The following is a 23081-nucleotide window of genomic DNA, read 5'->3' as shown; positions in this document are numbered from 1 at the left end:
GTGGGAGCCAGGGACAATGTCATGCACCTGTAGTTTCAGCTGCTCAGGAGGATGAGGCATGAGGATTTGAGCCCAGCAGTTCGAGACTGTAGTATGCAATGCAGGTGCCTGTGGATAGCCACTGCATTTCAAAACAAAACATAACAAAAAGTGCAGAAACTCATATTGGGTTTCTAGAACTTAATGAATCTTATAATACTCAAGCTTATAAAATTAACCAGTGGTCAAAACTACACAGAAATTGCTTTCAGTGACCTTACAAAGTCAGCATATGCTAGCTTCGTCATCTTTCATAGCAAGCTTGCTACAAAGATTCCATGTCATCTTGCTGCTTATAAGAAATGAGTGTCCAAGTAACTGCATTATAAAAATCTGTCTCATATATACACAGATCTGCATAGTGGTCTTCAATGAAGTATTTTCCTTAGAAACTAATCTTTCCTTTATGTCCAATGTTAATTATTCTATATATTTCAAAATGTGTTAATTGATACAAGGATTTTCTATAGTATATCTTTCACGTGATTTCTGTATGAGGAAGAAAAAAACTGACCAATACTTTTAAAAATAAAAAATAGGCTAATTATGGGTTTTCTTTTAAAAGGTATAGCACATTGGTTTTTAAAAAATAGTATCACAAATTGGACATAAAAAATACACCTACCCTGAAATACAGAATATGTAGTTTTAAAACATATTTCATGCTCAGTAGTAAAACCTTCTATATTTATGAGAAAGGGCCAAAAACTTCTTCCTGAATTAGCAAAGGTCACAAACTATCAGCTGGCAGACTGAATTTGGTCCACAAACGTGTTTTCTTCGGCGTGCAAAGTACTATTTTTTAGTTGCATTAGTTGACATTAAGAAATCACAAGATTTCCCATAAATACTTGGTTTTCTGGTTTCTTTTGAAAAATTGCGAGCTTGGACAACACTAGGTTTCTGGTCCCAAGTAGCACCAGCCCCCTGAAGACAAGCAGTCTTTCTCCTCCAGAAAGGCGACCAACCGGGGCTCATCAGTTATCTACAGACCACACTGTCCTTGTGGGTTTAGACTCTTGTCACATAGGTTTCCAATTAAGTAGCCCTTTGTTTAAAACATAAAGTCTATGGAATTTATTAAATATCTACATTTTGTCTGTCAGCATATTCAAAAAGGTAAATTATACATTCAGGCAACTTTTGAGCCAGAAGGACCCTTAGAAAGGCAAAAGTTAGGCCGGGCGCGGTGGCTCACGCCTGTAATCCCAGCACTTTGGGAGGCCGAGGCGGGTGGATCACGAGGTCAAGAGATCGAGACCATTCTGGTCAACATGGTGAAACCCTGTCTCTACTAAAAATACAAAAAATTAGCTGGGCATGGTGGCACGTGCCTGCAATCCCAGCTACTCAGGAGGCTGAGGCAGGAGAATTGCCTGAACCCAGGAGGCGGAGGTTGCGGTGAGCCGAGATCACACCATTGCACTCCAACCTGGGTAACAAGAGCGAAACTCCATCTCAAAAAAAAAGAAAGGCAAAAGTTAAGTGACCTTCCTCAAAAACATTCAGCAAATCAGTGAGTCTACTTGAAGACTCCTAACTCCTGCCTTCAATTTGGAGTTCTCCCATCACTGTACACCTCCTAATCCTCTCTTAATTTTAAAGATCTAGCTGAAAACCAGAAAGGGTATCTGGCATCTTTAATAAGCAGACATTAAAAGAAACTGTTAAGGTAATATTCAGCCATCCCTCAATACTCAGTTACCTTCAGATATATTACAAAAATACACAAAAGCACCAACAACTTAAAAATTAGTAAAAAAAATAGCCAGTTATGATGACACATGCCTGTGGTCCTAGCTACTAAGGAGGCTAAGGCAAGAGGATCACTTGAGCCCGAGCCCACGAGTTCGAGGCTGCAATGAGCTATGATTGTGCCACTGTACTCCAGCCTGGGTGACAGAGTGAGACTCTGTCTCTAAAAAAATTAATAATAAGTAAGTCAACTGAGTACATGATTCAGCCTTAAAAAGTAATGAAATTCTGACATATCTTATAGATGTGCCTTGAAAACATTATGCTAAGTGAAATAAGGCAGACATAAAAGGACATATACTGTGTTGTTCTACATATGTAAGGCAGCTAAAATAGTAGCAGTAAAAAGTGGAGTAGTGGTTATCAGGGGCTGGTTGTAGTAGAAAGAAAGAGAATGGGGAGTCATTATGTAATGGGTATGGGGTTTCAGTATGGAATGACAAAAACATTCTGCAAATGGATACCATAATAGTTGCATAACAATGTGAATGTACTTAGCGCCACTAAACTGTCCACTTAAAAACCATTAAAATGGTCAATTTTATGTTATGTATATTTTAACACAATAAAAATAAAGTCACCTGAGGCCACCTAGGGGTGTACATTTGTCAAAGCTCAGCAAATATACCTTTGAGATTTACATTTTCTTACTATGTGTAAATTTTACATTTAAAGAAAAACACTCAAAGGCTGGGCACAGTGACTCACACCTATAATGCCAGCACTTTAGGAGGCTGAGGTGGGTGGATCACTTGAGGTCAGGAGTTTGAGACCAGCCTGGCCAACATGGTAAAATCCCGTCTCTACTAAAAATACAAAAAAATTAGCCTGGCATTGGGGTACATGCCTGTAATCCCAGCTATCTGGGTGGCTGAGGTATGAGAATTGCTTGAACCTGGGAGGCGGAGGTTGTAGTGAGTTGAGATCACGCCACTGCACTCCAGCCTGGGTGACAGCGACACACTCAGTCTCAAAACAAACAGCAACAAAACCATCAAAACAAATATTGAATACTAGTAAATAATGTGCATGCTAAAATATTTAACAAGTGTATCAATGTCTGCACTTTACTTTGAAATGTATAAAAAAAAGACTGATTGATGCAAGGATAGAGGGATGGATGGATACATGAAAAAGCAAGAATAGTCAGATGTTAATAGCAGAATTTGACTGGGTGCAGTGGCTCATGTCTGTAATCCCAGCACTTGGGAAGGCCAACGGAGGAGGATTGCTTGAGCACAAAAGTTCAAGACTAGCCTAGGCAATACAGAAAGACCCCATTTCTACAAAAAATACCAAAATAAATAAGTATTAGTTGGGTACCAGGCAGGCACCTGTAGTCCCAACTACTTAGGAGGCTGAGGTAGGAGGATGACTTGAGTTCAGGAAGTCGAGGCTACAGTAAGCCATGATCACACCACTGCATTCCATCCTGGGCAACAGAGTGAGACCCTGTCTCAAAAAAAAAAAAAGAGAAAAGAAAAGAATCTATGTGGTAGTCTAGGTGGTAGGTATATGCATGTTCATTATAAAATTCTTTCATCTTTCCTGAATGTTTGAAAATTTTCATAATAAAATATTGGGGGAATGAGGGAAAAACAGGCTACTTGAAAGTCTCTCTGATACTTTCCTCTATTTTAAGCCCACAGTCATTATATGCTTACTGCATTATAATGCAACAATGTTTTTCAGAAAGTAAGAAATAGTCTGCAATGCTAACATAAAGCAAGCATGTTCCAGAATTTTCTTTCTTTCTTTATTTTAAGAAACAGGATCTCAATCTCTCTCCCAGCTGGAGAGCAACGGTGCAATCAGAGCTCACTGTAACCTGGAACTCCTTGGTTCAAGTGACCCACCCTCCTGTCTCAGCCTCCTGAGTAACTGGGACTATAGAGAAGCACCATGATGCTTGGCTAATTTTTAAATGTTTTTGTATAGATGGGGTTTTGCTATTTTACCCAGGTTGGTTTTGAACTCCTAGTCTTAGGAGATCCTCCAGCCTTGGCCTCTCAAAGTGCTGGAATCACAGGCATGAACCACCATGCCTGGCTCTAGTATAATTTTTAAAGCTCCTTTTTCCTTTATCCTGTCATGGATTCCTTTATTGTTAGAAGGTCCCAATCAAGACTTTAACAGAACAAATGCAAACTACAACCTACTAACTGTGCAGCAAAGAAACTATTGATTAGCTCACACCGTATTAGTTTTTCTTTTAATGGAGATAAGGAGGTACTTTGACTTTTTACCACATTACCCCATTGTCTGACTTTTTAGAAAGAACATGCATTCATTTTATAACTCTGAAAAATACATTTTCTAAATTTGGTGTGTTTTTAAAAATTTTCTACAAAGTCCCCTTTCAATTTAGCAAATAGGAACTAACAAAATGACAAAATATTAATATGTTAATTTTGCAGTTTTTGTAACAATCAAGATTTCTCCATAAAAGGTTTCTCTATAGGCCTGTGTAACATAAAGGAAAACACTTGCGAAAAGAAGAAGAAGAAAAGAAAACTAGTTTTCCATATCATAGGAGAACAAAACCCCCAGAAAAACTTCTGACTAGGACTAAATATAGAAACTATGGTTCTAGAAGTTACAATCTCAACCAAGCAAATGTCTAAATATCTTAGATCACACAATTATAGTCTCTGAGATCTGCATTTAATGCATAAAATCATTTTGCTTTCTATTATATTTCAGAACTTCAAAGTTTAAGCCACAATCCCACAAATAATACTTGGCTAATGGCCTTACTTTTAGACAACTGATGGAGCTATTTATAACATACAATGCTGTTTTGTATGCTACATGGCTCTCTACAGCAAGCACCCATATCAAAACACTCCTACTTATTTTACTATCTATTGGGGAAAAGGAGATGGGGAACAAGAGAGAGGGGACAGTCAACATGCTAGAAAACATGGGGGAAGGATTGCAGAGCACAAAAGAGCATGATTTCAACCACTCCTAAACCAGGTTTTCTCACACACTTAACCAAATCACTTCAACTTGTCTATACTAGTTCCACTCATTCAGACTTGGTCTGACATGCCACCACACCTGGCTAAGTTTTTTCTTTAATTTTGTAGAGATTGGGTCTCACCATGTTGTCCATACTGGTCTCAAACTCCTGGCCTGAAGCGATCCTCCCACCTCAGCCTCCCAAAATGCTGAGATTACAGGTGTGAGCCACTGTGCTCAGCAGAGAATATCTTTTTAAAAGGATGATTATAAGAAGAAAAATGGGCTGGGTGCGGTGGCTCATGCCTGTAATCCTAGCACTTTGGGAAGACAAGGTGGGCAGACCACCTGAGGTCACGAGTTCAAGACCAGCCTGGCCAACATGGCAAAACCCTGTCTCTACTAAAAATCCAAAAATTAGCCGTGCATGGTGGCATGTGCCTATAATTCCCAGCGACTTGGGAGGCTGAGGCAGGAGAATTGCTTGAACCAAGGAGGCGGAGGTTGCAGTGAGCTGAGATCGCACCACTGCACCCAGCCTGGGCATCAGAGCAAGACTCCATCTCCAATGTATAAAAAAAAAAAGAAAATGTCCTAAATGCCCTACTGTAACAATGCAACTCAACCTAAGAGAACCACATGAAGCTTCAAAGAAGATACACTACTGAGATAGAATAGAGCAAATGGTCACAAAAGGAAATATTTGAAAAGTGTGGATATTCTGAAATCAGGTCTTAGACTAAATTACTAACAATAAATACTCTGCTAATTTCTAAAAGAGCTAAATATATATATATATTATCTTTAATAATTCTGAAGAAGGAAGTTTGATAGGTATAATTAATTTTTATATGCTTTATTGTCTAATCACTTGAAAAATCATATGATTCAATGATCCAGTGATTTAGCAGCTGATTTGATATTATGAGAGAGTAGACCTAAAATGTATACAAGTTCCCAATACCTGCCATTTATAAATGATATAAAATCTTGCCAAAACAAACATTTGTTGAACACACAGTAAATTTCACACACTGTGCGAGGTTCTATGGGACAATAAAACTGTATACAGTACTAATCCTGGACTCAAAGAACTTAGACACTAATCTTTCCCTTTTAATTATTACAACAGCCAGCTAAATGAAGTCTATTGCATGCACTTCTTGTCTCACTTCAACCCACCATTTCTAAAATCTGTTTATATCTGTGGTAATGGAGATAATTTTTAGATTACTTACTGCCTAGTTTCTTAAAGTTTGCCACATAAGCACCTCAACAGGTAGGATAAAGAACCTGGGCCCTGAAGGCCTGGGGATGTAGACTGAAACTGCCATAGTGAGCCAAAATTTTCTTTATCTAATTCATGCAAATATTACATTCACCTCCATAATACAGCCATGTATGATTTTAATGAAAATAATGATGGCTTTTCTCCTGAGTTGAGTAAACTGACTCTCTTGTAAAAATACCTGAAAGATGGGAGTCAAAAGCCTTCAGCCACTCCAACTACATGTCCCACAGCAACAAAGCAATGCCACAATCACATCAAAGTACTTGCAACACAACCCTCCCCCATCACCATTCCCTAACACACACACACACACCCTTAATGTTTCATGCCACTCCTGTTCCTTTTCCTGGAATTCTCGTCCCTACTTACCCAACTACTAACAAGCTTGTATTCATCCTGCCAGATTTCACTCAAGCATCACCTCTTCTGTGATGCTGTCCTGACCACCCAAAGAGTTAACTATGCTTTCTTGGGTTCCCTCTGTAGCTCTCATATACCTACCACAGCACCTTATTTCAGAAGTATTATTTTCTTTTTTTAGTCATCTTTTTTCTCACTAAGCTATAATCTTCTTTTTAAGGCCAGAAGCTTCATTTAATTTATGTTTGTATTTATAAGGCCCAACAATGCCTGACACACGGTGGCTGTTCAGTTACTGTTTGCCAAATAAATAAGTAGAGAGAGAAATGAGTGTCACTCCCTAAACTCTCCCCTATTTTTCATCATAGCACTTATAGCCTCCAAACATACTATAATTCCCTTTTTATTATCTTTGTCTGGCTTTTTCACTGATATATTAATAATTCTAGCACCAAGAACAGTACCTGAGACATAGTAGGCACTCAATAGCTATTGAATGAATGAAAGAAATATACTTGGTTATCTGAAACTGCTCAGATTATTCAACATAAAATGTGGCTCTTCCTATAAAATATTTTTTCAAAAAAAAGAAATGCCAGTATCCTTGATAAATGCAATAAAAAACACCATTTTTATAAACTTTGAATAAAAGATACAGTTTAATTACGCAACTAGTATATATCAATTTTTAAAGGCTGGGCATGGTAGCTCACACCTCTAATCCCAGCAGTTTGGGAGGTCGAGGCAGGCAAATCACGTGAGGTTAGGGGTTCGAAATCAGCCTGGCCAACATGGTAAAACCCTATCTCTCCTAAAAATATAAACGTTAGCCAGGTGTGGTGGCACATGCCTATAATCCCAGCTACTTGGGAGACTGAGGCAGGAGAATCACTTGAACCCAGGAGGCAGAGGTTGCAGTGAGCTGAGATCACGCCACTGTACTCTGGCCTGAGCAAAAGAGAGAGGTTCCATCTCAAAAAAAATATATATATATATATTGGATATATATATGCACAACATGTATGAATCTTTTAAACCACACTAACTGGAGATCCATGTTTTTCGTTTGGTCTACATTAAATTGTGTATATATTAGTACATGTCGTGCATATATATGTATATATATATGTATATATATTCATACATGTATAACATGTATGAATCTTGAAACATTGGATACTGGCATTATATATATCCTACATATAATATATATATAAATACATATATAATATATATTGGATATATAATATAATATATATATAAATAAATATATATACATTTTTTATTGTAGACCAAACAAAACAAAACATGGATCTCCCATTAGGGTGGTTTAAAATTTATTGGCTCAGAATCTGACCTATAAAGTAGAATAAAAGTAGAATACTTTCCTGGTATCCTCATTTTTTTCAACATAAAGCTTCCCATTATTTTTCAAAAAAAAATGTTTTTAATATATTCTTCATAATGATTTCTATATCCCAAAAATATAAAATATATTTATTTCTATATCCCCAAAATATAAAATATATTTATTTTAAAAAGCATATTTTCTAATTATGAATGAGTAAATTAATAATTACCAATTAAATGTTTACCAATATTAAAATTCTAGACACTCATAGGTAAACTTGTGGGTTTTTAAACTTTTTAAAAATATATTCCAGAACATTAGTTTTCAGAAAATGCATAAAGATACTTACCCATCCTTGGTTTGATCGGCTACTCCTGCCAAGAGCTGCACAATCTTTGGGTTACTATTTGGATCATTATACAGTCCAAGATAGCGCTGAACAAAGTCTTCTGGGGTCATGTAATGTTCTCCATCAACCTCAGTACTGGCATACTAAAAAAATAAATAATGCATACTGAAAACTTACCCAATATCATTTTATATCTAATAAATGTTTTGTGAAAAAGTCAATTAAAGGCCAGTATTAAAATCAAAGTAAAGATAATAAATGCAGAATTTTTCTCTGGATACTGAAAAATCAAATACTCAGAGACTGATTTAAAAACATTTTATAGTACTAATATATGCATAACATGTATGAATCTTGAAAACGCTGTAAGCAAAAGAAGCCAGACACAAAAGGCCATATATTATGTGACATAATTCACATGGCATGTCCACAATAGGCAAGTTTATAGAATCAGAAAGTAGAATATCAGTTGCCAGGAGTTGAAAGGAGAGGGGGAATGGGAGTTAACTGCTTATTGGGTATCACGTTTCTCTTTGGGGATGATGATGATGATGAAAATGTTCTGGAATTAGATGTAATATCATAAAACACTGTAAATTACTTTTTTTAAAAAAAACACTGAAATATATACTTTAAAATCATTAAAATGGTGAATTTTATGTTATGTGAATTTTATCTCAATTAAAAATACATATACTAGTAAGATAAAAGACCTGAAAAAGACTAAGAAAAGTGAAAGGGCAGCCACAATTTGAAAGTGAGAATACAGCCTCTGTAGACTCCCAAGGCTTCCTGTCTACAAGAACACCAGGGGGACACATAACCTGCCAAACCATAGAATTGAAATGAATGAGAAAGGCATAACAAACAAGACCTTTCATCATTCCAAGTTCCAGTAGCTGGAAAAAGGAAATAAATTAAAATATTATTTGACATCAGTAATTTTTTACATAAATAATTTTTTAAAATAAAATAATACCTGCATCAAAAAAACTCACAGTTTAAGGGTTTTATATACTATGAGATGACCAAACATGAATAACCAAAGCTTTTCTCCTTGAGTTGCATCAGACTGATTGTTACTTCAGTCAAACAACAAAGCAATAAGATCAGAACTAAAGAATACAAGGGCTCACAAAATGTCAAGAATGAAAAATTAAAATGAAAATGTACACCAGGGTCTGGCCCATCATCGTAAAATTGCGGGACATCCAAATTAAGTGAAAATTCTACAAGTTTTCAGAGAGAAAAACCAGGTCACATATAAAGAACCATGAATCAAAGGCATCATGTCCTCAAGAACCCTGCTTTTTTCCCCTTAGCACCTCTAACATACTTTATATTTCACTATGTTTATTGTCTATCTGCCAATTAGAATGTGTCACAAGGGAAAGAATCTTTGTCTGATTTGTTTAGTGACATATCCCAAACACCAAGAATGATGCCTGGCTTATAGTAGGCACTCAGTAAATATTTGTCAAATGAATGAATTGGTAATAGGAACACAAATAACTAGGCAAATGAAAAATTTGGTAACTTTTAACTATGAGAAATTAATTTTATTGTGCAAAAACAGAAAATATTATCATAATCCATGATGACTCAAAATAAACAGTATTTATAGTCATAATAATATAGATATCAAATGTTAATTTAGTAAAAATTATAAACAGGCCAGGCGCAGTAGTTCATGCCCGTAATCCCAACGCTTTGGGAGGCCAAGGTGGGCAATTGGAGCCCAGGAGTCCAAGATTGGCCTGGGCAACATAGCAAAACCCCATCTCTAGAAAAAAATACACAAATCTGATGGGCATGATGTCACATGACTGTAGTCCTAACTACTCGGGAGGCCGAGGTAGGAGGACTGCTTGAGCCTGGGAGGTAGAGGTTGCAGTGAGCCATGATCATGTCACTGTACTCAAGCATGGGCAACAAAGCAAGACCCTGTTTCGAAAATACACACACACACACACACACACACACACACACACACACACACACAGAGGAATGGGAGAGGAAGTAGTATAAGGAAGTTAAGACTTCAGCTACTGTAATAGAAAGTAAAAAATGTCTAGAAATATCAATATAGAAATGTGAAGGGAAACAGCAAAAGAAATACCTAAAAAAAGTACAACTAGTTGTTTCTGGGAAGTGAGATGAGGAAGAATAATCAGGGCAAAGGATTGTTGGTTTGCTTTCTGGTCAAGTATTGCAAACGTCTCCAATTATGGATCTGACTAAACAAAGCCACCTGTTTTTTCAATGAGAAAAAGTTAGGCCAGGCACTGTGGCTCACACCTGTAGTCCCAGCACTTTGGGAGGCTGAGGTAGGCAGATCACCTGAGGTCGGGAGTTCAAGACCAGCCTGACCGACATGGAGAAACCCCGTCTCTACTAAAAATACAAAGTTAGCCGGGTGTGGTGGTGCATGCCTGTAATCCCAGTTACTTCAGAGGCTGAGGTAGAAGAATCTCTTGAACCTGGGAGGCAGAGGTTGTGGTGAGCTGAGCTGAGACTGCGTCATTGCACTCCAGCCTGGGCAGTGAGCCAAGATCGTGCCATTGCACTCCAGCCTGGGCAACAAGCGCAAATTCCATCCCCCCACCAAAAAAAAAAAAAATGCCACAGAGACTATCACCCCAAGTGCTATATCAGCCTATCAACCTGCATAAGAAGTAGCCCAGAGGCTGGGCACAGTGGTTCATGCCTGTAATCCCAACACTTTGGAAGACCAAGGCAGGCATATCACTTGAGGTCAAGAGTTCGAGACCAGTCTGGACAACATGGTGAAATGCTGTCTCTATTAAAAATACAAAAATTAGCCAAGCGTGGTGGTATGCACCTTTAGTCCCACTACTTGGGAGACTGAGGTGGGAGAATCACTTGAACCTGGAAGGCGGAGGTTGCAGTAAGCTGAGATTGCACCACTGCACTCCAGCTTGGGAGAAAAAGCAAGACCCTGTCTCAAAAAAAAAAAAAGGTAGCCCAGGGGTTGCTTGATGACTTGTGATACAGAACAAAAATAAAAAGAAGTAGCCCAAGGTAGACATTTTTTCTTGCTAGTTAATGCTACAAAAAGCATTCAAGAAATATCACCCCAAAATAAAGTTATGTCCTCATTACATGACTATAAAAGCCATTCTTGAAAGGGTTTTGGGTTTAAACCCTAGCTCTACTACTCACCCTCTGTGAGTTCCTAAACCGGTTTATTTTCCTCCCAGGCCTCTAGATATTTCACACACTTATACAATGAGGACAAAATAATCTTTGAAATTTCAAAACAATAAATATATAAACATAGGATAAAGAAAACAAGTTTCAAAATAATGAGTATATAAATCTAGGATAAAGAAAAAGAAAACTGTTAAGATATTTATACTAATAGTAAGTAGATTCTATCAGTTCCTGACAATTGCTTCTCTCTTTTTTTGTCTGGAGTGCAGTAGTGCAAACTCAGTTCACTGCAATCTCCACCTCCTGAGTTCAAGCAATTCTGTCTCAGCCTCCTGAGTAGCTAATGTACAACATAACTGGACATGTTCCACCCAGATCTCAAAACCACTAGAGTTAAGAACAGCAGGAGTGAGGAAAGGCACAACATGAGGAAGACTGCAGCAATTGGAAAGAAGGATGGACACAAGGAGGTCTAAAAATAGACGGTAAGGAGACTGACAAATTAGTTACTAGTTACTGTTACTAGTTCCGTCCACCAGTAACCAGAATATGAGTTGCAAACAATGGTATGAGAAATATACTATGGGAACCAAAAAGGAGTGATTCATTTTCAGGATTGGTGGGATGGGGCCGGGGAATGGAGGGAGAAAGGCAACACTTGGAATGGACCTGAAAAGTTAAATCCAATTTTAATTGCAAGTGGAGAGAATGAGTATTTCAAGCTAAAAAAAAAAAAAAAAACTAATGTGAACAAACATTGAAATAAAAAATACCTCTTTTTCTTTTCTGGGAGAAGGGTTAGTTGGAGAGAGAAATGGTAATAAAAGGAGTGCATACAAATATATGTAACAGAAAAGGCAGTTTGAGACCAAAGAGTGGAACACTTTGAATGCTAAACAGAAGAGTCTGAATTTTATTTTGTGAGCCATGAGACACTATTAAAAGTTTTAGAAGAAAGGAAAAACATAATCCGAACTGTGCGATTCCTGATGGCAACATGAAAGTTGAGCAGAGGAGAAAGGAACTAACTTGGGACAGGGAGACTAAGAAGTGGCTATTACAAAGATACAGATGAGGCTGGGCGCGATGGCCCACACCTGTAATCCCAGCATTTTGGGAGGCTAAGGCAGGTGGATCACATGAAGTCAGGAGTTCAAGACCAGCCTGGCCAACATGGTGAAACCCTGTCTCTACTAAACATACAAAAATTAACCAGGTGTGGTGGTGGGGGCCTGTAATCCCAGCTACTCGGGAGGCTGAAGCAAGAGAACTGATTGAACCCAGGAGGCGGAGGTCCCAGAGCGCTGAGATCTTGCCATTGCATTCCAGCCTGGAAAACAAGAGGAAAACTCTGCCTCAAAAAAGAATAAAATAATGTCCTTGCAGCAACATGGTTGCAACTAAAGGCCATTATCCTAAGCAGAATTAATGCAGAAACAGGAAACCAAATATCCCATGTTCTCATTTTTAAGTAGGAACTAAATATTGGATATGAGGCAGAAGAACAGGGTGTGGAGGCAGGGAACCTAAGGCCATTTCACACCGACCTCCTAGAACTAAACTGAAAGGAAAACCCCAACTTTCCACAACTCAGTAACAAAAGCACCAGAAGCTACTCCCTTTGCAAACTCCCACCTTTTCTACAAGGCAGATGGGAAATTGGCTGTTTGCAACCAATCAGACTAACTGCAGGCAGTCTTTGTTTGCATAAAAGTGTAACTTTGTAACTTTGCCTTAGCCTCCTAACTGGTTGCTTTTTCCGCAACCAATCAGGTGTTTGCACAGGAGTGTGACCTTTGTAACTTCACTTCAGCCTGATTGGTTGCTTTGTGCAACCAATCAGACCAATTGTGGGCCAGTACTTTATTTACATGAGGTAAGCACCAAGTGGCCAATGGGAAAACTCTAGGAGGTATTTGGACCCAAGAAGATTCTGTACCCAGGCCCTTAATCCGCTGCTCGGCAGCTCCCATACAGTGGAGTGTACTTTTGTTTTCAATAAATCCCTGCTTTTGTTCTTTCTTTGCTTCATTCTTTCCTTGTTTTGCTGGGCATTTTGTTCAGTACTTTGTTCAAAACGCCAAGAACCTGGACAACTTGCAGTCAAGACCCTCTACTGGTAACAGGTACACACAGATGTAAAGACGGGTACAATAGACACTGGGGACTATTAGAGCAGAGAGAGAGAGAGAAAGGGCAAGGGGTGAAAAAAATCCTGTTTGGTACCATGCTCACTACCTGAATGACAGAATCTACAGAAGCCCAAACCTCAACATCACACAATATACCCTTGTAACAAACCTGCACATGAGCCCCTTGAATCTAAAATTTAAAAAAAAAATTAAAGTATACTGTACGTATGGAATCTCCATACGTACAGTGTACTTTAAATAATGTAAAGAATGTCAACATTCTTGACTTTAAAACTATCAGGAAATAGAGCAGCCTTAGAACAAACCACAAAGGTCACAGCAGCTAATAGGGAAAACAAATGGTTTAGTTGACATGTACTGAACCAGGCTTTGCCAGTATGTGGGGTCATAAATGATGCCAGAGAACCACTTACCCCGAAGTATTTTGCCAGTGTTTTCTCCAGCTCTCCTAGTCTATTTTAACTTAATTTTGGCTGAAAGATAGAGTGTATAGCTCAGAGGGAAAAAGCATTAGGCTTCTCTCATCCATAAGGAGTCAGTACTTGACTTCTACAGGAGACAGTTAACTAATTAACTCATTAAATTAGAGACAATTACTTGGCAATGTCTGTAAGCCTGTTGCCTCAACAGCAGAACCAAAGAGGGAGTTTAGAACTGAAACTAGAATCTACCTATCCACAGTCAGTCAAAAATGCTAAAATATTTCAGGTATTATGCCAATAGAGAAAAGCTGGTACCTCAAAAATTGGTGCTATATTTAAGTCAGAGGGTTTTGTTTGCTTTTTAAACAGGGTCTCTTTTCTGTCACCCAGGCTGGAGTGCAGTGGCAGGATGATGGCTCGCTGGAGCCTCGACCTCCCAGACTCAAGTGATCCTCCCACCTCAGCCTCCTGAGTAGCTAGGTCCAGAGGTACATGCCAACATGCTCAGCTAAGTTTTTTAATTTTTATTTTTTGTAAAGATGGGGGTTCCACTATGTTGCCCCCCAACACATACACACTTATTTTATCAAGCAATTTAATTGTTTCATAATATAATTTTCATTTTGTTCCTGTCTTTTCAAAGGATGAACTAAAATGACTTTAGATGAAATTACCCAAATATGTCTATATTCCAAACAACTTTAGAGTTAATCATTTGCCATTTCAAAGATATGTCTTAAACAGTTGTAAATCCCTCTTGGGCAAGAAGTCAAGGACATATGAAAGACACTGACATAAAGTAGCTGACAATATCTGAAATAGCTGGTCCATTTTCTTGATTAAACTTTTTCCAAACCAACTCAAGCATTTGAAATAGAAAAGATCACATAGCTTTGACATTTCAAGAAATATTTAAATTTACGTTGACTATAGTTAGCATGTGCCTGGGAAAGCCTTGGCATTCTAAAGCTTGAGAAATAAAATAGATCTTATGAGAGATTAGAATCCTCATACATTTAATCAAAATTATTGTTTATAAAAGATGGCAGGGTTTCATATATAGATGTGTATCATAATGACACTGAACTACCTATAGCTCCAAATGAAAAGATCATGCCACTTAAAATGTTTTGCCTACCAAGCCAACAGATCAACATACCAAGGCTTCAAGTGACTGGAATAAACTGGATAGCAGTAACTCCTTTGCAGTTTACCAAATTTAACCTTAAGTGACCTTTAGGATGTATGCAACCACCTGGGCACTGTGGCTCACGTCTGTAATCCCAGCATGTTGGGAGGCCGAGGTGGGTGTATCATGAGGTCAGGAGTTCAAGACCAGCCTGGCCAACATGGTGAAAGCCCATCTCTACTAAAAATACAAAAATTAGCCAGGCATAGTGGTGGGCACCTGTAAACCCAGCTACTCAGGAGGCTGAGGCAGGAGAATTGCTTGAACCCAGGAGGCGGAGGTTACAGTGAGCCAAGATTGTGCCATTGCACTCGAGCCTGGGCAACAAGAGCAAGACTTCCATCTAAAAAAAAAAAAAAAAAAAGTATGCAACCTATGTTATTATGTGAACTACGCATTACAAAGACTCACACACAACCCTGAATATCCATTAAGAAAAAAAGTTAAGGCTGGGCACGGTGGCTCACACCTGTAATCCCAGCACTTTGGGAGGCTGAGGTGGGTACATCAGGAGGTCAGGAGATCAAGACCATTCTGGCCAACATGGTGAAACCCCACCTTTACTAAAGTACAAAAAATTAGCCAGGTGTGGTGGCTGCACACCTGTAGTTCCAGCTACTTGTGAGACTGAGGCAGGGTAATCACTTGAACCTGGGAGGTGGAGGTTGCAGTGAGCTGAGATCACGCCACTGCACTCCAGCCTGGTGACAGAGAAAGACTTTGTCTCAAAAAAAAAAAAGAAAGAAAAAGAAAAGTTAACTTAAAATTCAATTATTTGAATGAGTAAAAAGCCCAAATACTCTAAATGATACAAATTACTTGTTTAAATAATTTAAGTTCGTAAACAGATTCTTTGATGTTTTATATCTCTAAAAGATATTCCAGAGACTATAAAAAATTCTGATGTATTGTGACTACAAAACTGGTTACTTTAAAAAAATTATATGGTGTATCAAGAAAAAGGATTTTTCAAGTATGCACACAAAAACTAAGTCAATATATCTAGAAACACTGGTTTTTAAGCCAAAAATCTGCTGAGATCAAACCTTTCAGGTTATTCTGCATTCATTTTGAAACTGTGTGCTGGGCACTATGCCTGGTACCTGGTATTGTGGATGCAAAGATCAACAAGACACAGCGCCTGCTGTCAAGTAGTTCAGAGATGACGGCATCATGGACACTAAAACTGGGCCAGAAAACTTGGGTTCTAAATTCCTGTGCTGTTAACTCGAGAATTTTTGGGCAAAACATGCAGATTCTCAGAGCCTCTTCTTTAACACGGGTTTGCAGAAAAAATGCCGTCCTATTGTGAGGCAAAAGTGACATCTTGAACACCAAAGTACTTGGAAATTGTAAAATATATGCATATTGAAATAATTACTGTAAAATGTTTAGAAACAGAAAAGCATAAGATCTCAATTTCCCTCCTTGCTTAGTGAATTTTTCTGCTTTTGCCTAAACATGAAGAAATTATTGTTCTAATCTTTCATCTTTCTCCAAGACAAAGTTTCCCTGGTTGGCTTCCAGGATTCCTGGGCTTATCACGAGATCAGTCCTGACTGGTCTAGGCAGCTTTATCTCTGTCTAACCAACATGTGGCTGTAATATGAGTCAAAACAAACTGTTCCTCCATGACTTTGTTCCAGCTGAGATGAACTGACATTTTCAGATCTTAATGTCCTTTCAATTTCAGTAACTCAAATGACAACGTCATGAAGTTCAGTAACTATAGATATCTCATAGAGCATTTTTCTCACATAGAAAAATGAATTATTTGAACAATAAAACAGGATAATATGTACCAAGGCAAGAACTGAGCACATGAAGCTAGTTCTCTTGCGTCCTTCACTATTACGGTTCTTATTTCCAACAGACGCCAAATTTAGTCAGGAATGCATGCTCTTTCACTACATAAGCACTCTGCATAAGGAGCAAAGACCACAGCAGATCTGACACACAAACTCTGTTACAACAGTACAATGTGTAATTCGCCTTATTTTATTATGTTGGCTCAATTAGAATAAAAGAGCATTCTATCATAAATAATATTTTACGAGAAAAAAATCATTTTAAACACATATGGCAATTTTGACTTTTTAACAACTTTATTAAACCATATTAATTTTTAAAAACAGGGATTTTAATTAGCAACGTAAAATTTTTCCGATGTCACTAAAATCTACTACATGTAAGTTAGGGAAAACCAGTTGTATCTAATGTTAATTAGCACTTTCAGTTGTATATTTTGCATATACTAGAAACAAAACCTTTTATTGATTTTGCTAAAAGAAAATTATTCAGAGCTCTGCCTTCCTAACTCAGATGGCTTCCATGAATACTACGTGGTTATTTTTGTTGTTGTTTTAACATATTTTCACAGTCCACTACAGTAAGCCCTACTGTCAGCTACTGAACAATGCAATTTCTAACCCAGCAGAAAAATCAAGACCCTTATTAATCACTGAAATCAACTGAAGCTACCATAATAAACCAGATCTACCAAAGCAATTTTTCCCTCAAAATAACCAAAAACCTTGGAAATAAAATAATGACCCAAAAAACCTAATAACTGGAACTAGAATGCTTCCCAGGGCAAATTAAATTGAATAATTAATTGCATTATTCCTTAAATAAACACTTCAATCTCTTAGTCTAAGTAACCATGGGAACATACATGAGCATATATATGTATTAAGCCTGGGCAAATCATGTTGCTTTGACAATCAAGGTGCTGCTCCTAGGGGTATGGAATGCCTTGATGTTGATAAGCCTTGATTAAATACCATGATTTTTACCAGAGAGAAATAACCTTTACCCTAATAGAGTGCAGAAAGTATTAAAAGATCTAAGAAACAGATCAACCAAATGCAATGTATGAACCTGGCTTGAATTCTGTTTTTAACAAAGCTACTTAAAAATATATGAAACAATCAGAAAACTTCAACACTCAAAGGAAACTGATAACACATTTTTTTAGGTGTGATAATGGTATTATGGTTTGGTTAATTTTCCAGAATCTTTTAGATATACATACTGAACTATTTATGGATACTGCAATATGATGACTGAGAACTGCTTCAAAATAAGCCAGTGTGGCTGTAATACAGATGAAGCAAGATTAGCCATGATAATTGGTGATGCTGAATGACAGATATATGATGATTCATTAGTGCTAATTTAAAACCATTTTATTTTTTTGAGATGGAGCCTCCCTCTGTCACCCAGGCTGGAGTGCAGTGGCACGACCTTGGCTCACTGCAACCCTCTGCCTCCTAGGTTCAAGCGATTCTCCTGTCTCAGTCTCCTTAGTAGCTGGGATTACAGGTGTGTGCTACCACCCCCGGCTAATTTTTGTATTTCTAGTAGAGATGCGGTTTTACCATGTTGGCAAGGCTGGTCTCAAACTCCTGACCTCGAGTAAGCCACCCCCCTTGGCCTTCCAAAGTACTAGGACTACAGGAGTGAGCCACCACACCCAGCCTCAATTCGAATTTTAGATTCGGAGGGTACATGTGCAGGTTTGTTACAAGGGACTACTGTGTGATGCTGAGGTATGGGGTACAAATGATCCCATCACCCAGACAGTATGCATAGTTCACAATAGTTTTCCAACCCTGTTCCCCTCCCTCTTTTCTCCCTGTAGTCATCCATGGTATCTATCATTATTCTATTTTCACTAGATTTGTAATGTTTGAAATTTTTCATAACCAAGTTTTTTAAAAGACTACAGAAAAATAATTAAATAATTCTTTACATACTAACATACCTGTATCTCCAAATAACATTGAGTAAAAAAAGCAAATGGCATTAAAATATATAAAGCAAGGCTCTTCCATTCACTGTATATCCTTGAACAAGTTACTTAACCTTCCTGGGGCTTAGTTTCCATCTATAAAATGGAAATACTAATAGTACCTACCTTATAGAGTTGTTCTGAGGATTAAATATGATCATTTATATATAAAACACTTAAAATAGTGCCTGATACATAACAGTAGCACAGTAAGCATTAGCTATTATGTTTATTAAAACCACAAAATCCCATATTTTCTATGTAAATGTATGGGGAAAGATCAGAAAGAAACATGACCAAGAATAATGGTTATCTCTAAGGTGGCAGGAAATTTACTGGCATTTGGGGTAGAGCTCAGGAAGGACTTCAAGCCTTCAGCTTTATATAAAATGTTCTAATTTTAAAAAAAAACAAAAAACAACAACAATGCATTGATGTAAGGATGTGTAGTTTAAGTAGCTCTAGGCTATAAGTCCTTTAAGAACAGGGAAGTCTTACTCATTCTCATACCTCTAGCACCTAGCACAGTACCTGGCTCTCTGTAGGACAATCAATAGCCATCTATGTTAAGCAGAGCTGCTCAAAATAATGAGCCATGGGATGGGAGGAATAGGGTGAGGACAGAAAAGATATTTTTCTAGTGGAAGATGCTTTCAGAAATTTCCACCATAAGAAAAAATGCTAGAAAGAAGACTGAGAGGTATCTGAAGAAAAAATGAGGTGAGGCTACATTTCTTCTTCAGGGGTCCTAATTTTGGTTATTTATTATCATTTCACTTAAGATATTTTTGCAGACAGTATGAGAACTGCACTGGAATGTTCTATAAAGCTATGAAATATAGCAGTGTTGACTTGGAGACATAGAATCTCTTGCCATCTCTGTCTCCTAGCCTCCCTGAGCCACTCCTAGGCTTCCAGGTTTTCCAGTCCCTTATATGCTATACATATAAACAGTTCTTGGTTTTAATGTGCCTAGCTTTCCTTCCTCGCTTCTTCTGGTAACGGCATGCTAATTTTTCTTTAAGATACACACCTCCCTCACTCTTCATTTACACAGGTCATTCAAGTGGGGATGACTCAAATGAACAGTTCCGGAGGTGAGCATGTGAACCAGATCTGGCCAATGAGAGAACTGCCTCCTTCTAGTACATGGGTTTTTTGGAGGTTTTGGAGAGAGCAATAATTCCTAGACTTAACTCAGAAATTAGAGAAAAGGCACCTTCTTTCTGCTGAAAGTGCTGAATGGGTAGGATTTTAATCTGGGGATGCTCCACATGGCAAAAGCTGTTTGAGAATGAAGTTAGCACAACAGAAACCAAAACTAAGAGATGAGAAGTGCATGATCCCTGGTGATAGCAGTTAAGCTCCTGATCCACTCATGGCTAGAGCCAGTACATTCTTGGCCTATGCAAGTTTAACCAAAATTTCTGTCATTGAAGACTGAAATAGTCCTAACGTATTTTCAAAAGGTGTGTTTCTTCCAGTTCTAGAAACTCAATGCTGTCCATAGCAATGGTTTCAGTGGAAGATGCCTTCAGAAATTTCCATGGTACTAAGTAAGAGAAATCTGCACAGTACAGGGAGGTGGTGATTTTAAAAAAGAAAAGAAAGTTACACACAAAAAAATTATGTATTTTTTCAAGTCTGTGTCTTGGGATTTCAGAGCCTATGGTTGAGCTGTTATTCTTTTTCACGTCCAGACTGGGCGATTAAATTTTCAGAAGAAAACTCTGTAAACATCTTCCATGGTCTCTTGGGTCTCCCAGCCTTAGACTATGGCTATACACCACCTTGGAATCTCATAGACTTGAGATAAATTACCTCTTATGTTGTTATTTCTGAATATAAGTATTTGTCAAGAACTTCAGATGCATGTCTCAAGAATGTAAGCAATTAACTATTATTCGTACATAATCATAAATACATATTAACATCATAGTCCCTTGACTAGGTCCAGCACAGTCATCTGAAGAAGACAAGAGACTCAGATCTTAATCAGGAAACAAACAAAACACCCTCATCTCAACTTACAAGAGAAAGAGACAAGGAACTAAGTTTTATTTGGTTCTGCATAGTTTACGTGTTATTTTCTTTAAGCTTTAGAACATCCCTATGTGCTAGGGGTAGTTAACCCTTCTCAGACAGATGAGAAAACAAGCTCCAAAAGTAATGTAAACACCCGAGGCCAAAAGGTTTCAAATGAGGATTCAAACCAACGTTAGACTACAAATCCCACATAGGCTCCAGGTACACTCTGCCACCTCTTGGATGAAAAGGAGTTTCATCCAGCTCAAGATGTTCTAGGAACTCTATAGACAGGAGGATATTAAATTGGAAGAATCACTGTCTACTCAAAGCAGACATCCATGAGCAAGCACAGAAATGTATAAGAAACAGTTTATAGAGCAATATGATCCATTGAAACTATAAATTTAATCATTCCACTCCCAAGGTGAACAACGTTCCGTGGTTTTCATGCTGGTGTTAGAACAAAAATCAAAATTCTTCGTCACGGTCTACACAAGGCCCTGCTTGACATGGCTCCTTCCACCTCAACTCTCACAGTCCATTCACCCCCATACTTACTTACCAATGCTTCAGGCACACTGGCCTTTCTGTGTGTTGAACACACAAAACCCTTTTCTATATCTAAGTCTTTGCACATGTTAGCCCTCTGGAATTCTCTCCACCACCTCACCCTCACTCACTCAGTTCTCAGCTCTTAATGTTGCCTCCTTAGGGCCCTTCACTGACCACTCTTTTGAAAAATGATTTTTAAAATGATGTCTCTTCTCATCATTCCGTTTATTTCCTTGGACGTGTCACAATGTGTAGTAAACTTTTTTTTTCTTTTTCTTTTTCTTTTTTTGAGACGGAGTTTTGCTCTTGTTAGCCAGGCTGGAGTGCAATGGCGCAATCTCAGCTCACCACAACCTCCACCTCCTGGGTTCAGGCAATTTTCCTGCCTCAGCCTCCTAACTTTTTTTTTTTTTTTTTTAAAGAGACAGGGTCTTACTGTATCAGGCTGGAGTGCAGTAGCATGATCCTAGCTCATGGTGACCTCAAACTCCTGGACTCATGTGATATTCCTGCCTCAGCCTCCCTACTAGCTAGGACCATGAGCATGTGCCACCATGCCTGGCTAATTTTTCTTTTTCTTTTTTTTTTTTTTTTGTAGAGAAAAAATCTCACCTTGTTGGCCCAGCTGGTCTCCAACTACTGGCGTCAAGTGATCCTCCTGCCTCAGCCTCCCAAAGAGGTAGGATTACAGGAATAAGCCAGTGTGCTCAGCCAATCTGTTGGCTTTTTCTTTCTTTCTTTCTTTCTTTTCTTTGCCCAAAGATGGAGTATTGCTGTGTAGCCCAGGCTGGAGTGCAGTGGCGCAATCTCAGCTCACTGCAACTTCAGCCTCCCGAGTTCAAGCAATTCTCCTACCTCAGCCTCCCAAGTAGCTAGGATTACAGGCACCCACCACCACGCCCAACTAATTTTTGTATTTTTAGTAGAAGTGGGATTTCACCATGTTGGCCATGTTGGTCTTGAACTCTTGACCTCATGATCTGCTCTGTGGACCTTTTTATTGTCTGTCATACCCCTAGAATGTGAGGTTCTATGCCAGGAGCAGTGGTTCATATCTGTAATCCCAGCACTTTAGGAGGCCAAGGCAGGTGGATCACCTGAGGTAAGGAGTTCAAAACCAGCCTGGCAAACATGGAGAAACTCCGTCTCTACTAAACATACAAAAAAAAAAAATTAGCTGGGTATGGGGGCACATGCCTATAATCCCAGCTACTCAGGAGGCCAAGGCAGGAGAATCGCTTGAACATGGGATGTGGAGGAGGTTGCAGTGAGCCGACATTGGGCTACTGCACTCCAGCCTGGGCAACAAGAACAAAACGGTCTCGGTCTCAAAAAAAAAAAAAAAAAAGAATGTGAGGTTCTCCCTTCACTGAACTCTTTTGTCTTGTCTCTAGCCTCACTAAACTGCTCTATCTTATCTCTATAAAGTACAGTGCATACCCTGGCATTTTTAATAGTAGGCAATTAAAAATGTATTGATTGGTAAAACATCACATGGCATTTGAAAACACTAATTTTCTTATCTTTTCAATTATTTTCCAATTCTGCTTGAGTTAAGGACGAAGTCTCACTATGGTGCTACTCTGCCTTTAATGCTAATACTGTTTGTTTTTTTAATGAGAACTCTATATAGTTTGTGGCAAATACTTTCTAAAGTAAAG

General features: G+C 38.3%; 1 protein-coding gene across 8 annotated transcripts in view; it reads right to left on the bottom strand.

The window, feature by feature from the left end:
* Positions 1–23081, bottom strand: part of SLC25A12 (solute carrier family 25 member 12) — a 229822-nt gene that overhangs the window by 79991 nt on the left and 126750 nt on the right. For all 8 annotated transcript variants that reach the window (XM_078327393.1, XM_035304539.3, XM_078327395.1 and 5 more), the window contains exon 3: positions 8110–8252. Coding sequence is in view for 4 of the 8 variants with exons in the window: in XM_035304539.3 (XP_035160430.1) it covers positions 8110–8252 (143 nt within the window). In the remaining 4 variants the exon portion in view is untranslated. The remainder of the gene's footprint in view (positions 1–8109; positions 8253–23081) is intronic.

Source organism: Callithrix jacchus, chromosome 6, assembly GCF_049354715.1.
Source record: "Callithrix jacchus isolate 240 chromosome 6, calJac240_pri, whole genome shotgun sequence".
Lineage (NCBI taxonomy): Eukaryota > Metazoa > Chordata > Mammalia > Primates > Cebidae > Callithrix > Callithrix jacchus.
The sequence above is the reverse complement of the archived record's forward strand: the minus strand, read 5'-3'. Positions and strand labels throughout refer to the sequence as shown.